Source organism: Camponotus floridanus, unplaced genomic scaffold (assembly GCF_003227725.1).
Source record: "Camponotus floridanus strain SB8 unplaced genomic scaffold, Cflo_v7.5 scaffold3, whole genome shotgun sequence".
Taxonomy (NCBI): Eukaryota; Metazoa; Arthropoda; class Insecta; order Hymenoptera; family Formicidae; genus Camponotus; species Camponotus floridanus.
The window spans coordinates 2,422,427-2,441,652 of record NW_020229436.1 but is presented as its reverse complement, the minus strand read 5'-3'; the positions used below and the strand labels follow the sequence as shown (position 1 = coordinate 2,441,652).

Sequence of the window (19,226 nt, the reverse complement as noted above, 5' to 3'; positions counted from 1 at the left end):
TAATATAAAATCGATTTGATTATTATTACAATTTATAATATTCTCCCACTTTTAAAGATAATTATACAGTTATATAACTCGATCTTTTTTTTCTCTTTTTTTTTTTTGTTATGTATATGTATATAGGGCATCACATACAATACACATATACAGAACTATCGTATTTTCTTTTATTCATACATTCTATCATGAATAGATATCCTTTATTCATTTTAAGCAAACGTTTCTTTCTAATGAAAATTTAATGTCGAATAAATAATTATTAATTATTGAAATATTGTATTTATATCGAAGATCGAAAAATCCGTGATGCAAGTAATATAAATTTTTAGTAAATTATTGTTCTAAAAAAAGCGAGATGTGATTTTTATCAAACCGAAAAGGGATACGATAATTCTAAAACATCCTGTGTATGCCAAAGTATAATTATGTTGATTGAAATAATGTGATTAATTTTTATGTATACATAACTGTGCAACTGGCCTCAGTCTTTGGAACGAATTACTAAGGAAACAAAGTCAACATCGTGTGCGTCAAATGATTAACCTTTAATTTCTGTCTCTGAAGTTACCATTGCGCTGATACATTTCGTGATGAAGTATGAAGATGTTAATGCAGGTAATGGAGATTCATCAATATTATGATTAACATTAAATTATGCGACTATGATTTTAAGAAATAAAATATTTATACTTGCGCTTTCGCACTTTTGTGAATTGTACTAAAGTCAGAAACGCAAAATTAGACTTAAGACAAAAATAAAAGGAAAATGCGAAAAGAAACATTTAACGAAAGAGAGAAACAGGCGCAAAATAAAAGAATTGATCGGACGATGTAGTTAATGGTGAGATTGCGACAAATGTAGACTGGACAGAGGACAACCAATTAACTACATAATTATGTAAGAGTGGATGGGTGGTGAATGAAACTGCGAGAGGAGAGAGGATCAGTTTTATAAGAAAAATAATAATAATTACGGTAGTACCGAGGACCTGGCGCCTTCTTGTCGCCAGTTTGGTTATGGCCTTATCCAATTTTTCCAAGACTAAAAGCAAATTTATATTAGGTACAATGAGTATATGTGAACATGTACAGGTCCAAATCTGTAAATTTCCAATCTGCAATTTGTAATTGCGGCTCGCGCGGAAGCGTATTAAAAGAGTTAAATTATAAATAATTAAGAATTTAAATTATATAAATAATTAAGAACACATTCCGCGCGCTCCGCGACACACATACACATATAACACTTTTGTCAATTGCGATTTTGGATAGACCATTTATGTAAGGAAAAAAAAAATTTGTCTATCATCTATTATCCAGATATATTACATTATATATATCTGCGTATTGTCTGTCTGTTCCGTTGTTAAAATGAATTTTTATCATAACGGTTGTTTATTTCGAGCAATCCTCATCATACAAAATAAGAAAAGATAATTTATTAATAAAAACATTTACACAAATCAATAATAGTGTATATCCAATATCGATGACTAAATCTTAATTTTTTCACTTGTTTCGACGTAAGATGTGAATCTTTTCCTTATCCATTTTTACGTAAGTTATTTTTTTCAACAAGAAGATGAAAATCTTTGTTATTTTAAATTAATTATTTGTATATTTGGTCATAGAATTTCTCCCACCACAGATTTGCTACTTATTTTTATATTGTATTTTTTGAAATATATATAATATTGCGAATTTGCAAGTTACACAAAAAGTGTAATTTAAGGTATAAAAATTTAATTTCCTTTTAATTTAATATATTTGTAAATTGTAGCACGCAATTATCCATCCGGAACGCAAGGACGTAATCGAGCGCGTTGAAGTGGGCGCAAGTGGAGACGACGCACGGCCATCGCGCATGCGCCAATATGGCCGCCAGCGACGCATGGGTCTGCGCGCTGTCGCGCGCTCAGTGTCTCTCCGCGCTTCGGTACGTGTAGTCTGGTTCGTTCGTCGGTGCGCCGCTACCTCCCCTCCCCTGCGCAAAGCTGCGAACCGTGAGTTGAGAGAGTTTAAGTGCTTCGCTGGTTTTTTCCTTTCGGGACTCTTGCACTCCACAACTGACGTTACAAGGAGCATCATGGCCGAGAGCAAGGGCGCGTTAATCGCGAAGACAGTGCAAAAACATGCAGGCAGAGCGAAAGAGAAGGTAAGTCCGTCTTCTGTCTATCCATCTATTTATCTCTCTCTTTCTTTCCCTTTCGTCTCGTACGTCGTCCTCGTACGCTCGCGAATGTCGCGATCGCATTTCGATTCGTCTCCGCGAAATATGAAAATTATACGCGGATTATAAACATGAAAATTTAACGCGGACGATAGGAGTGTTGCCCTAACCTCCGTACCGTATCGCTCGACGAGACGTCACTCGCCGACGTCAGAGTAATCAAAGTTGACGTTTCGCATCATCGGAGCGCGACAATTATATCGTATCGTAGTAATTAAATCTGGCGTCATTTGTTTGTTTCGGCTGACTAAGACGTATCACTGTCTAAACATTAAATAATAGCCGTGACCTTGAAAAAAAACGTTATATTATTAGAACATCGTTTTGTGCTGCTTAATATATCAGGTAAATTTTTCCAAAATTTTCTCAACGCTCTATATAAATATAAATAAGTTATAAATATATATAGAAAATTCTATTATTTTTGTGTAGAATTATATGGAACTCTATTTTAATTAATTTACAAAAGATGCGAATAAAATGTTTTACAGTCAAAAGCTGCGGAAAACGACAAAAAATAACGAAGGAGAAAGAGAGAGAAAGAGAAAAAATGTATATCGCGAAATGTATATTGAGAAAAAAAAAGAATTAACGATACCACCTGATGCGTCTATTACGGAGTGTGCGATAAAAAAAAGGTGAGAAATATTTTTTCTATTTCAAAAAGCGCGACAATCGCGCGAAATTGCGCTCTTACGTAATCGGTAAACACGTTCGCAGCAGTTTCGTAGTAGCACGGTATTGCTCGAAATGATAATTATGCAACTGCCACCGCGTATTCGTCCCGACGTAATGTAGGAAACGCGTGTGCAAACGCATCTAAATGCACATCGCTACTTTGATCGGCGACGATCGCATGTTCGGGCGCGTCTCGTCGCGAAGCACATGATCCACGTTGCGTGATCTACGATTTTTTATGTTATACAAAGATCGTTTCTTGCCGGCTTTAACCTTCGTGGTTGTTATACAAGATGTGCCAGAGTACATCTCATCGAGTAACTTTCCAATCAATTCTTTATCGCAACGAAAAATTCTTTAGCGAATATTAAGCTACTGTATTTTACAAATTTTCAACATTAATATTTCTCGTTCACTGACTTAAAATAAATAAATATAAAATAAATAAATAAAAGTAAAATAAATAAATAAAAAATTAATTAATTAATTAATATCTCACAATAATTTTTTTTATTTTTTTGCAGTTTTTTGTAATATTTTACATAATATCTAAATTTAAGCTATACGAGCTCTACTAAAAGTATAAAATTAAATGATAGCTAATTATTTTTAAAAACATTTTAAATTTAAAGATAAAATATTTGAATGATGAATACCTTATATCTGACAAATTGCCTCAATATTCACGTCACAGAATGACATCGGTTGTTCTTGATCCGAAGCGGAACTGATATGACAGCTATTAGGTATAGCGAGGCGAAATTAAGAAGGGGAGGGGGGAAGGAGACGATGTTATATTATGCCGAGTCTGAATGATCGCTGCGATTAAATATAAATGCTCGCGCATTTATGGGGAAACGAAACCTTCTAACGTTCTCACGAATCAATCGGGATGAAGCACCCTCTGTTTACATATATTTATTTCGCTTTTGATGATTCCGCGTAAAAGGAAAACCTCCACGTCATCCACGTCATTCGACGTCACAACGATTATATTAGTGTAAAAACGTGTCGTTTACGCGGTTCATATTTTTTCCTCACTTTGAACATTTCAATAATTGCAATGATGGTCCAAAGATGAAGAAAGTTGGAAATTTCTCTTTACTTTTCCTCGCACACGAAACAATGTGCACAATCACTTCTGTGAATGTCGTGTATTTTTCTTATGCTTTTTACGATATCCACAATATCATCTCGAGACTCGGTAATTTCCAAGCTTTCTTTAGATTTTGATTCTTTAGATTTAGATTAGTTTCTCTCTTTTAATTATTTTAATTATTTAATTATTTTAATTACACATATCGTACATATATATTTACACAGTTTTTACATTTGTCTTATAAAATTTTATTGATAAAAAAAATAAATTCTAGAATCCACGTTATCGTTATTCGTTTAAAAGAACGTAATTTTACGCAAATATACGAGAGGCTGCGTTAAAGTACGCACACGTACTAAATTACATAATTAACGATTAACACGAGCTCATTGAGATCGCCAGGAATTCGCGATACACAGCTTGGGAAATGTTGATGTTAACTGCTACGGAATATCTTTTGCTTATGAGGGGGACGCGGGGTGATTAATGGAGGCTTTTCTCAAGGCGCATCGCGATGCGCGTCGATGCATCGTCACTTCCGCGGTTTGTCGACATCGAGAGCTCATATATACATATATATATACATACCTGCGAGGACCCCTCGTTGATGCATCGCGTAAGCGTTGTATAAACGGCTCGTCGTGTCATGCAATTCGCGTGTGTTATTCCGCTGGTTCAAGTTCTCGGTACGCGCGAATAACAATGTCCATCGTGTCGCGTTTTTCCGCTTTTAACGCACGGCGGATGAAATAATCGTCATTAAACAACAGGTGTGACGCAATTTTACATGAAAAACGAAAAAGTGTGCGAGATTAAAAAATTGAAAAAATATAAAAGTATACGTATTTTCGATAGAAAGATGGGAGCAAAAGATGAAGATTGACAGAGCTATTTGATTCCTTCATTTAACTTTTAGCAAAATTTTTTTACTGTATAATTTATTCTAAATGTTTTAAAATTGAACATGGAAGGGGAAAAGGAGAACTATCTCGATTTATCCAGTGAAACCGGTCGAGACTTACATAGCTAAGTTTGTTGTTTCTTCTACCCAAATCAAGAATCGCGATTCCGAATGCAGATATGGATTCTATTGGAGAAATCGAGCCAGGTATTTTTTTCGATGCAATGTTTCGCGATATTGAAAAACGCGACATATAATTAACAGACGCTAGTTTTTAAAAAATATTTTTTTAATATTTTACGATATTGCTGATAAAATCAATCTTATTCTGGCGTATTATTAATTTTTAAATATAATTGTAATGGCATAAAAATCTTGCAGAAGATAAGAGAAATTAATTGCATCGTCTTGAAAAAAATTTTATCTGTTTGAGAATAACTGGAGATGATAACCGATCGAACAATAAAAAAGCGCATTTGCATACGAAGAAAATAATAGGAGATCGCGTTCTTTTTTAATTTATTTTCTTTCCTTAATTCTTTAATTTAATATTCACGGAAAAGTTGGAGATTCTGTCATATGCATTTCATAAATTTTAAATCACATATGTTTCGTAAATTTAATGATAAATTCTAAAATCTAATATATCTAATAAATCTAAATAATTTTTTAATTATAATCTAATCTCTTAATTATAATTAAATAATTGGTGTTTTAATCATTCGTAGTATTTTGCGATATCCGTCATTCGAAACAAATAATATTTATTGAGCCACGTGCATCGATGTACTTGAACAAAAATTATAATCGTTCTCTTATGTAATTTACATTATTTACAAACATGTGTATTGCAATCTGTACAGTTTGATAAAAGATTTAACATTTTTACGCGTAACTTTCTCTCGAGAAACACGCATAAGCCATTAGTCGCCAAGAGAAGAAGTAAAACTGATTGTGAGAACGATTGGAGATTACGTCGCACTGCCAGAAGCAGCGAAAGGATTAAGCGCAGCCGATATTTTTTTTCGTGAAACTTATTCGCGCACGTTGCAAAGTAGGAAGAGCGATAGATTCGATCGCACGTGCCGACACACGCTTGCATTCGCGCGCGAAAGGTTCAGCTGACACTCGAGGCGAAGAAAGCGTGGGCCGGTGACCGCTCAGAGGTCCTCACACGATCAGTAATTACTATCAACGTAATTCATATATCGATAGTGTCTGTGATTGCGCACGAGCGATACCAATGAACTCGTAGCTAGAGAAATGATCGATGACGCAATGATAAACATTTATAAGTACGTTTATAAACGTTGTTGAGTAATGTATCAAAATAATATTATATATATATATATATATATATATATATATATAATTATATATATTAATTATATAATTATATATATATTAATATATATATAATACAAACATATGTGATTTAAAATTTATGAAATGCATATGACAGAGTCTCCAACTTTTCCATGAATATTAATATATATATATATATATATATATATATATATATATTAATATATATATAATTATATAATTTATATATAATTATATATAATTTATAATATATATAAATTATATATTATAAATTATATATGTTATAAATATGTTATATATATGTATATAAGCGCGATTTTGAGATTTTTGCTCGTTTCCATAACGTGTTTTTGGCTATTATTTAAGACTGCATTCAACGGTAAATGCGGTTGTTAATTCAGTGTCTCGATTGTCTAACGCGAAAATCGCTTTGACTCGACATTGTGCGGATTCGAAACCGCATTTGGCGTAAAATGCGCAGCGAGAAATACGGACCTGTGTCCTCTCTCACACCGCAAAGAGTGCGAACTGCGGTATCGTGGAGAGAGAACTGCGGTGCTAGAAATTACATTCACATTCGCAAACCACAATGAAATGGCGCTAACGTTGAAAGAAACATGTCTCTTCCCGTATTTCAGACTTTCTCTCTCTCTATCTTTTTTTTTTTAAATCTTATTTTTGCTCTTGGAAAAATCAGCTGATCCCTTTGACGCGCGGAGAATGAAATACGTTTTGTCAAATGGATTATTTCCCGGTCGCGTGCCGACTTCCGGATATGTACTTCCGGTTCTAACGAGACGCCGGACAAGCATTCTTATAAGGACGCCGATACGTTTCTTCGCGCGGAAGTCTCCTAGCATCTCTCTCGCATCTCTCTCGCATCCGTCACGCAGTCGTTCTTCTAGATTTCTAAGTGTGTCTCACCTCGCGACCGGGAGAGACCGGCTACTATTCTCGTCCTCGGAGACGCGTTCCCGGACACGACCATCGGCAAATATATCTACAAGCCCGCGGCTTCGGAGACACCGCTTTTGAGTTTCGCGTCGTTTCACGTTTCCGTTGCGTTAACTCGCGCCAGTGTCTCTCAAAGTCTACTTGTTCGATCGAAATTTTTAGACGTTTTATTTGCCTTCAATGATTTTTCTACCTCGAAAATTATTTTCAGTTTGATCATTTTCGTTGTTATGGTTTTTTTTTATTATTTATTACATTTTATTAATTATAATTATTTTTATTTTTATTAATTAAATTATTATTATAATTATTATTATTTTTATTAATTTAAAATTCCTTAAAATCTCGTTTATTACGTTTTATTAATTAAAATTCCTTAACATCTCGTTATATTTGATTTTCTATTTTTTATAATTTGCAAATAGTTTACAAATATAATTATTTATAATTTTTTTATAATTTAAATTTTTTTATTTATAATTTTAATATTCAATACTACTCTCATTTCTGTTGTATATGAAGATGTGACCTATGCTTATCTTACACTTTACATGTGCATTTTTTTTTCTTGATGCTATCTCGGTGCATTTATCTCTCTGTCTATCACCAGTACATTTATTCACACGTGGAAATGCAATCTACACCTAGACCTCGAAGAATGGCGGCAAAGAATGCATCTACATTTCGCTGTGTCAGACTGATTAATGATATGAGGGAAACGTAAACAGAATATTCGAGAAACGAGTCGACGAGATATAATTTGGACTTTGTTAAAATTTCATAGTTGAAATATACATTTCCTTTTTTACTAAAATGCAAAACGAAATATATGGGATAACAAAATGACGTTTATAATTATTATGGAAATTAATTAATATTCGTTAAGTCTTACTAAGGACCTCGATCTTGAGCACCGAAATTCTTCAAGTAATTTATTCTTGAATCTTGCGTTACCAAGTGCAACGCGCGTAGCAACCAACGGCGTAACGCACTCTTTGCGTTACGCAAGCCATTTAAATATGAGAGAGCACTCAACTCGGGATATTCCGTGACATACATAGGTGTACAACTCGCATTATCTTGCAATGCGAAAAATCGAACCGAGTTTATCTCTTAATCGCTTCGCACGATTCGAGCCTAAAACATTAATTATCCCAACGCGCGTCTTCTTTAGTTTCTCGACGCTTTGGAGATAATCTAAAGCGAATCTTGTCATGCAAAGTGCAATTGGAAAGAAAGACGCAGTTAAGACAGGCATCCAAATGACCTTTCTTCTCAAATAGAAAGGCATCCCGCGACGTAGACATTAATATTGCCGCGAATAACAGTGCGTGAGTGTTTCTCTTTCGCAAAAGTGATTGCGTTTAATTTTTAGTTGCGCACATTTTTCTCATCAAAAGAAGATGCAATTAAAAAAAATTCAAAAAATATAATAACTTAATAAAATTATTATCGTTTTTTTTAAATTAAAGTGAAAATGTTTTACAGATGTTTATCGCGTAATTTTTCTTCTTTTTCCACAAATACTTATAAAATATTAAATAAAATGATTCGACTCAAGTATTGCTTCTTTTCATCGAGGTTACCATTTATATCGTGATTTTGCGCCCCGTGGTTTTAATAAAATCGGTGATTTAAATTTTAGCGAATCCGATTTCGATCCTAGAGACAAGAATGATCTCTGTGTTTGTTCGCGATGAACGCGATGATTGACGTAAATTGTTTTCTTGCAGTATTTATAATTGGATTTATCGACGGTAATACCGGTATTTCTATCTCTGTTGCGTTTCGTAATTTTGCAAAAAGGCGTCTATCAGTCGCTAATGCCGATGTTGACCTGCGTGGCAACACATATAGAATGCTCCGGTTCCACTAAAATTAGCGGCACTCGTGCGCCAAACATTCCTCCTGCCCCTCATTCAAAGTCTCTCCCTCGACTTATCGATGAAGTAATGAGCGCGATTCATTTTTTTTTGGAAAGGTAAAATCGAAAAAAAATCGAGTCTCTGAAAAAAAAGATCTTTTTCGTTTGCATATTATATTACAATGTAATTTTATGTATGTTGAATTTATAAATATTGCAACTTTAATTATTATTTAAAAAAAACAAAATTATATTTTTTTTATTGTTGAATATTTAAAATAGAAAAATTTACATTGTTTTATAATAAAATTAAATCAATTTTTTTCTATGATAACGTTGCATTTTTTTGTATTTTTTGTAGATATACACACGCAATATATATTTTATCGAAACTACTAAAGGAAAACATATATTTTGAATTTACATATAAATGTATGCACTTTGTGTTTATCTCTGCGTAGCATACATCGCGGAGATATCGTTTTAGCGAAGTTTCGCACAATCGTTTGAAACATCACGGTCGAGAGTCGATAACGTTGGCCCGAGTCCAATGGGCTCGTTATAAATACGACTCACGACAAATGCAGACGGAGACGGTCGTCGTTCTCGGACTCTCTTTATGTCTCGTCCCTCGTCACTCTTCACGTCTTATATTTTTTGCGCTTGTTGCTAGCCTTCTAACGATACGTTGCGTTCCTCCTTGCTTTTCTTATTTGTCTCCTAACGACACGTTTTTGCGTTACATTTATTCATTCCCTTTGTTTTCTTTTACTTTGAGAGAAAAAAATTATTCAGCGAAGTACAATTAGTATGAATAAAAGCTCTCCATAGCAGCATCTATTTTTTTATATAATTATAATGCTTATTAAAATCTTTTCCGTACAAAATGTTGCGTTAAATTTTGCAGAAAAGTAAAGAATTAAAATCATAATGATAAGGGAGATACTGTCTATTTTTCTATCTGTTCCGAAATTTATAGATAAAATTTGCAGAGAAATGTACACATTTTATAGAAAGATGAAAATAATCGTATATTACATAAAGAGAAGAGAAAATTTTCCAATTAAATCACTCGTGCGCGTCTCCTCATTGCGGAACAATCTACATCCGATGGCGGCGTTTCCTTCTTACATCATCTACTGGGCGGTATGGAAATATTGCGTGGGCGTAATGACGTCGCAGTTTACGGGTATTAATAACTGATTTTCTCTCCTGCGACTTTTCATCTATTTTCTAAAATTCTACCTAACAAGCAAGATTACTATGGGCCAGAAAGGTACTTTTGGAAAGGTTTCTTTTATCGATAAAAGAGGATTCAGAATATGGACCAATATATCAATAAAAATAGTAAAAGATATTTTTTATTTTAAAAAACTAATCATGATTAATACACATAGAGTAGAGAGAAATAATAATTTTAATATATTCAATATTTGTTCATGTTTGATTATAATTAATGTAATAAAATCATGATTTTCTAAAGAGCATTTTAAGAAAATAATCGGCTTTAAAAACATTTAGTTTTAATAAAAGTTTTTATTAAAAAACAAGGCCTTTTTGTAATATTTGGAATATCTAATTTTACAGCAAAATTAATTTTGAATTGATGATTTTTGCTATCGCATATTTATCTTATCACATCTCCAAAATATGTAAATTCATAGAAACTTATCATTTCTATTAATACACAGTTGATCATCTGTGCAATAATACGATAATCAGAAATTTTACAAAAAAGCACACGAATCTTTGCGAGTCTCAAAAAACTCGCGAGACAACCCTAATGCATCGATGTTGAGCGAAGATCTGTTACAGCCACCTGTGGAACAGGATTCTTTGGTACCGGTTCAATATACCGGTCTCCAAATCTTTTCTCGCGGCATTATGGAGGTTCATTTGTATCAAGGATCATAACCAGGATCGAGATCCTGGTTTGTTTCTTAAAACAAGGTTTAAACTGTTGGAGAATTTCGGCGCAAGGTTAAGGCCATTAATAAGAATCAACATACCTTATTCGTGGCGAAGATTAATGTACAAATTTAGTCTCTCTCGTAGCAATTCCAATACATAAATTATACCCTACGATTTTAAGATCGTATCAAGATCTTTTTATCTCATAAATTGCGTAAATTAACGTTCTCAATTTTAAAAAATTATAAATTATAAATTATACAATAGTATATTCAAATTAATATATATATATATATATATATAAATTATACATACTCCTGGATAAAATTAACGCATAATTTTTTTCACTTTTTCTTTAAAAGCTGATATTTAAATTTTAACGAAAAATTTTAAAGAAAAAGTGAAAAAATATTATGCGTTAATTTTGTCCAGGAGTATATAAATTATATATAAATAAAAATTCGCGACAGATGTCAGAAATGAGATGTAACAAAAATAGCATTGAAGAATAAAACGGTATAAATGTTTGTAGAAATATAGCGATGTTTCTGTGGTTTTCGCGATTTTTTTTATGCAGCGAAACGGTTTTTTTATCGACGGAACGTGATAAGACTCGCATATATATTCCGCTGTTGCATAAAACACGTAGACAATCGCACTTCGTGTACGGGGAGGAAACGGACCTTGATTAGGTACGGCGAATAGGATTCGATCTCTCAGGTAAACGCACCGATCCCGGTATCTCTCGCTCGCGATAACGGGAGCCTTCCTGAATCACGGTGAGAGCTCTTGGTCAGTTGTGTTACATACAGGGAATGCAGGCAGGCACGGCAGGAAGTGACGAAGGCACGGCGATTGTGACGAGGAGAGGAAAAGGGGGAGAGAGAGAGACCTGTTTAATCGCGATTCGAAGCGGAAATGGAACGGAATCGCTCGTTCGTTCGTTCCGACCAATTGGGTTGCGAATTCAGGTCGAGATCACCTGTTCTACGCGCGCGAAGGACCCAGATGTACGTGAACATGATCTATGCGACCCAGTAACGTGGATTCCACACCGCTACGCGAAAATAGATCTCGCGCATCGCGCGATTTTATTTGACCATTTGTTGGACGATTGGATGAAAAACACACCGCGTCTTTAAGAGAGTTTGCTTTGACTACTCTTTGTTTAGACTGCATTAATATTGCAGCTTATTTATCAAGTTTCATATAAACAAAATAATAAAAGAAAAGTTTTTGCACGTTTTATTCTTTCACAAGATGAAAATATATAATTGCATAGTGTGTGATAATATAAATATTTTTTTAAAATAAAATAAAATACATTTAAAATAAAAATCTATATTTTCTTTCAGTTTTTTATCTTTCCTTTTATAATTTTATAATTTTATTTTATCTTTTATAATTTTCTAAATTTTATGTCAAATTATTAAATCAAATCTTCGGTCACATGAAAGAGAATAAAGAAATAATCTTTCAACTATGTATTTTCATGTCTCTTTTAATTAATTTTAAGCGACAATATCAACTTGAAAGATTCAAACCACCATACTTGAGAGCGATACGCGAGCAAGCTCGACATCTCGGTGCGTCACGCATGCGAGTTTTCTCGTGTTCATTTGCATACTTGATTCGCATTTAAATTATCCCGGTCGATTCCAACAGCGGTCACCGACGCATTCACCGAGAAGTCCACTTTATCGAGAAACGCAAACTCGAGTGACTCTTGGTTTTTGTCGCAGGAAAATGTAAGTTTCGATGAAAACTTGTGTGTTTTGATTGATATCCAACGCAGATAGAATAAAGATATAAATATAAATTAAGATTATAAATTAAGATTCGATATCAGACGTGTCAATACCGGATGAAGCGGCGATCAGGTGTTGATCATTTGCATTTATTTTAAATACAGCAATTGCTCGCACATCACAAGTTGTTTTATCCTGTTGACGTGTAAGAAAAGAAAATTATGAGAAGTAGGCTCTTGCTTCGAATGGCACTGTCTCCGCTTTCTTTTTTTAACACGAAGAAACGAATTTTCCTTCATGGGTATTCCTTTTTACTGCTATTATCTAGTTTTACATTTTTCGAGAGAAGCGAGTATCGTATGTAATTTTACTTCAACGGGACTGTCTCTTCGCGGTTAAGGCGCAGAATTGTCTAATATTACGCCTTGCGCGCACTTGCAAGTTTACGCCATTTACATCGTAAGTGGATACATTATCAAAGACAAATAAATCGTTAACGGTGACTGCGCTCTTCGGGAAAAGCAAGCCAGAAACACGAGGAAGAAAAAGTAATGGTTGAGCACACGAGACAAATGATAGGCATTCTCGCGAGATAACAATAGTTTTCAACGATAGCGACTTTCATTTCTATTCATGTTCCCGTATATTTGACACTGTCCGCTTATTTCAACTCTGTATAATAATTTCTCTAAGATAAGAGCTTTGTTTAAAAAAGTCATATAACAATTTGTCCAATAGCATAATTATGTAAAATAAACAAAATTCGCTTTTAATATGTACGACTATTATTGAGATTATAGGTAAATAGTTTATATAGACGTCTGAACAATAGTGGGTTATGGCCTAGTTCTAATATTAGAAAATACTCAAGAGACGCATTGTCAGTCGCCAAAAAAGTGAATACGTGACCGGCGAATATCTGAATATACTTTCAATGAGAACATTTAGCAAGTCAGTCTTGCAATATCAAGTATCGGGGAGTTCGTTTATATTCGTTTCTGTATACAGAAAATCTTATTAAAATTTATATCGTTACTTCAATGTAGTTTAAATTCGAAACTGTCCGAGAATTTATATTTCAAAGAAATTGAAATTTGAGATAAAAGCAAAAGTAAAATATTTAAAAAATCAAATATATGCAATATTCTTTTAATATTTCAAGTAACTCGGATTATTATTTATCTCTTTATTTGTTCACACAGTTTTTCTCGCACATAAATATATTCATGTATGAAATTGTAAAGGAGATTATAGCTGACATGAATCTAAATTTAGAGTATAAGTAGTTTTTTTGACTTTTCTCTGATCTCCTCATAAGTCAACGTATAAATTAATGTGTATTCCTGATATGGTACTTAACCCAGTAGCGAAATGGTGTTTACCTTGTCCACAATCAAATATACAGTCAGACTTGTTCTGGCTAATTCCACCTAGATTTAACTCGCAATAATTTAAGTCCAGAGAATATATGTAAATAACATAAATTACACGCAAAAGCTTACATAAGCAATTTCAGATAAGTTTTTATTGATGAATATACATAGTAAAAGCTCTTCTTATTAAAATACTTTACTATTTGAGAAATTTAAGAAAGATATATTTAATTTAAAAATATATATATATACAGGATGTCCCAGTTATCTTCCGTCATCTTTCAAAGACAGATTCCTGGAATCATTTGAAGACGATTTTTCCTCAGCGAAAATGTCAATGAAGGCCATCATTTTTTGCATGTTCCCGATTTTTGTCATCATATATCTTTGCAATTAAGTCTTAAATTAAAACTCAACTAAAGTAAACTCTATTTAAAATTAATCGAAAAATGTGGTTTTGTTAATATTTTATTTCTACAAAGCTTAGTTTATGAAAAACCCCTTATTTCCAATTATTTATAATTCGAAAATTATTAGTGCCTCGATATTTTCGTTGAGGAAAAATTATCTTCATATATCCCAGGAATCTGTTTTTGAAAGATGACGGAAGATAACTGGGACACCCTGTATATATATATTTAATAAAAATTATATAGTATAAATTTATATTAATAATTACATAAATTTAATATATTTAAAAAATTATATAAAAAATAATGTTCTCATATTGAAATTTCTAAAAAGAAGAAAAATAATAAGTGATCTAAATTTATCGAAAAAAAATTGTATAAAAAATGCATTATTTTACGTAACGAAAGATTTCCTCTGTTTTGTTTTCAAGGCAAATTTTGATATTCCCTTTGCACATCTATTATCTCTCATTCGATTGTCCAAAATGATTATATCAATATAATTGATGTCTTCTTTGCGACGAATGCGACATTGATACAATACTTTTCACCATGCGAGAGGGGAGATCATGACAATAAAATTGCGTTTCACAAGGGTGGATCAGTGAATAGAGCCGACTTGAATAGTCGATAATTTAATTGCGTTTAATTAAGGGAGTCGAATCTCATTCCTATCTCATTCTCGAATTTGCGGCGCCGTATAAAATCGCAAAATCAGGAAGAAACGCAATATTATTGGATTATAACAGATAGTCTGGTCGAGGGATAGGTTTATGACACACGAGGTCATGAGAGAGAACCCAAGGGAATTGTGTATTATACCTAAGAATTACTATTTTCATGCGAAATATAAGACATTCGAATTGAAAATAAGATAGATATAATGTTATTATATGTCATTTGTAAAAATAGAAAATCGTTGCTACCATATTAAAAAAAAAATATTAGAATTAAAAGAAAATAAATATTTCTAATTATTCTTGTTATTTCTAATTATTTCTATTTAATTATTTCTAATTATTTTTATTTATGACTTTCAAATTTTATCGCATCAAATATTTGTGGAGCTAAAAATCTAGATTTTTAAAAATTTTAATTCGTATATCAGTGGGGAAACAAAAGTCATATATAGAAACCTAACAATTCAAGATTATAATTAGATTATATGGATCAAAGAGTCTGCGTGCCTAATTAATGTGTATTTAATCATATAATCTGTTTTTGATTCAATAAAATCAAAGATTGAGTTTATAATACTTTTAGCAGGTCGCATTTTAAAGGTGAGGATAATCCGTTTCACGGATGAAACGCATAATCGCGTCGACCTTCGTCGCAGTTGCCACTTGATTACGCGACGTGCCGCATCGTCAAGGCAATTCAGTTTGATCAACGCGCACTCCCGACAATGGGGGTTCGACGTGCTTTAACCCTTCGTTTGCCCAGCGTGCAACACGAGCTATCAAGGCCGCTTTTTATCACGGTTAAAACGCGTTAAGCAGACCGGAGGACTCGAAGCGCATGCGGCGCGAATCAAGCAATTCGAATCGCGAGTCGTGCGCAATGACGTGTAAAAATATTGCAAAAAAAAAAAAAGAAAAAAACGGACAGGATTATCGTTGTGAAATCGTGACTGTATCACATTTGGTTAAAAATGCTAAAAATATTGCAGGTTTGTGTAAACAGAAAAAAATTATCGTATTTCTATTATTTATTGAAATGTCGAATATTCAACTATCAGATAACTGATAAAAATAAATATGTAGTAAACCAATGTAGTAAAATAATAAATATGCAATGATATATATATATATACGTTTAAAAAAATTGAAACAAGCACGAATTTTCCGCTTCTCTAAATGTGAAAATTATTCACTAAAACGTGCTTTACATGAATATATGCATTACACGTATTATACGAAGCATAGTATCTTTATTTCCATAATTTTTGAGATTTATTCTGCAGATAGTATTAAGATAAATATATGCATAAAAATATTTCTTTTGTATTCACACATGCTCCATTATTAATCTAAATTACAGAAGCAGCCGTTTTCTAAAAAAAAAATGAAAAGATTTATGGAGGGAATTAATGAAATAATGCTGCTATGCTGACAATTTCGAGTGGCTGTTAAGCCATGCACAAATTGTAAATGAATAATTAAGGCGCATTGATGCCTGTTCCCAGAACGAGCAACGTTGCACGTTGTACGCTGCATGTCAGCTATAGAATTTCGAATCACATAGTTGGGAGGAATCCCTATTATATCTCGCCACGGCTCAATTTATTATTCGCAGCAGTATAATCAAACATGCTAATTGGGTTAGCCTTCATACGACGCAACTCTCTTAACACTACTGTGTTGAGAGAGAAATATACGCATACATGGCCAATTTATCTATATAAAATCTAGAGTTGTCAAGTAAAAAATTACGAAGGATCAAACATGATCTTAAATATATATAAATTCTATGTAAAATCTTGCAAATGGCACAAGGTATATATATCGAAAATAAAAATGATCAATGTCAAACTATTAGATAAAATGGCAATAAAATCCTTCAAATATATATATATAATTAAGGCCATATAATTGAAAATTAATATTGCATTAATTTATTGTACTTCAAAAATCAATTAGTTTTGAAACAGACGCGACGATAATCTTCAATTCTTAATACGAAAATAGTGATGTTACATCACACGTAATTAATTACATTTATAATCAGCGAAAAGATCTTGTTAATTAATTTCATTAATTAATAATAAATTAATAGATTTATATTATTAATATATAAAAAGCCTGTATTTTTCTCTAAATGGCACGGTTACGGTTAACATTTTAAATTTTTGTTAAATATTTTAAACACTTTTAATTTTTAATAATATTCTCTTAGAGTTTATACATATATTCACATTTCTTTTAAACAGTAGTTGCTAATAACATAGTCTACAATACTGATATGCTTGATTATACGCTGCATAGAGACACGCGACATGTGTAATTACGTATTTTCATAAAGCGCCTGCATTTATCATAAATGAGCATGAGAGAACCATAAAAAGGCTGTACAGTTTGCCACAATTTGGAGACCAAATAAGTATCACCGTGCACGATAGTTTCGCAAGCATCATCCTGCGACTTCATCATGCCTAATACGGTGGTCATCTAATACCTGCCCAATTAGCATACGGTGCGTTGGTGGCATCCTATATAGTGTGTGCATATATGTGAAAATACATGAAGATTTGTTCCACCGAGACGATATCATTTTGACGCTCAAATTTGTTATTTTTTTTTGCAGGTAGTTTCAAATTATATTTATAAATTTGTACAATAAATTTAGTATATATTGGAATTATTTTTAAATTTTAAAATAAAATGATAACTTCGTTAGATTAAGAAACAACATCAGTTTTATATTTTTTTATCATATTTGACGAAAGAATTTAAAATTTTGTAAAAACAAATTTAAAACAAATTCTTTTTAGAATTGATTCTTGATCAAATCAAAATTAATCGAAATCTATTGATGAAAAAAAATATAATATTCAGAGGCATCCTGTACATTTATTCCGGAAAATTAAAGAACCGAACATATATACATGTTGAGGTCGATAGATTACGCTTGTTAGCGAGATTAATAATAGAACACTTTGATGTCAATGAGACGTGCGTATAACGATGTAAGGTCATTCAGTCTACCTGTGCAATGTCGTAATTTTTGCGCGTGCCAATCTTCCTTGCAACAGCCGTCGCCCATTGTTTAAGTAACATTCCGAGGACTCACTTGCCATATCTTTATGTAAAAAACAGCGAGCTATGGAATCTTAAATGGGTTAGTTAACCGGCAATGTGATGGCTAAATACTTGATCTCAAGATTTCTGCGATTGACCTACCTACACGATTCCTTCGTAAATAAAATATTTTACATAGAATATTAAAGACTCGGAAATGTATAATGTACAGTTAAATCGATTTAATTAATTAGAGGTATCTAATTTTTGTTGAAAGAAATTTCAATTGCAATAAATATTATAATTTAATAAATATTCAATAAATAACATTGTCTTGCGAGATGTAGATTTTATAGCACATTTTGTAAGCGGATATTGATATTTATGATATTTAAGACAGAATAACAGTACCGGCATTAAATTTAAGCATATCTGCTGCTTAAGAGGCCAGATAATCGATCAGCTGTTTCGGCATTCCTTATATTTTCCCCCTCCTGCACCTCTCTCTCTCTCTCTCTCTCTCTCTCTCTCTCTCTCTCTCTCTCTCTCTCTCTCTCTCTCTCTCTCTCTCTCTCTCTCTTTCGGCTTCGGCTCTCTCTACCGGTTCCAACTCGAGACGGATTAAACGTCCGAATGGTTCCGTTAGCTCGACCAGCCTGCGACCAACCAGGATGCTTGGACCAGGTGAGAAAGGAAGGAAAGGTTGTATAAATGCAACTCCCTCGCAAGGACGCGCGCGCAAATACCTTTATGTCTTCGTTGTAAATGCCTTTTAATCTCGGATTACAAAATGCATAGATCGCAATCAATGTCAACCGCTTCACCGCAGATTAGAAATAAATATTATATAAATATATGCACATGTGCGTTTGAACAAAAAATTTAAAAATGTATAATTATGATATAAATTATTAATATTAAATATGAGAGAGAGGGGGAAGAGTGTACCTGGATAAGTTTAAGAAATAAAATGTTCGAAAGCGAGATGATTT

At 32.8% G+C, this 19,226-nt stretch overlaps 1 protein-coding gene across 4 annotated transcripts in view; it reads left to right on the top strand.

Moving 5' to 3' along the window:
- The first annotated feature begins 1,910 nt into the window (after positions 1 to 1,910).
- The window catches only part of LOC105252104 (myc box-dependent-interacting protein 1), a 33,721-nt gene continuing 16,405 nt past the window's right edge, over positions 1,911 to 19,226 (top strand). For 3 of the 4 annotated variants that reach the window (XM_011259325.3, XM_011259324.3, XM_011259323.3), the window contains exon 1: positions 1,911 to 2,158. In XM_011259325.3, the coding sequence (XP_011257627.1) occupies positions 2,090 to 2,158 (69 nt within the window). In that variant the 5' untranslated portion in view covers positions 1,911 to 2,089. The remainder of the gene's footprint in view (positions 2,159 to 19,226) is intronic. The other variant, XM_011259326.2, reaches the window with a different exon arrangement.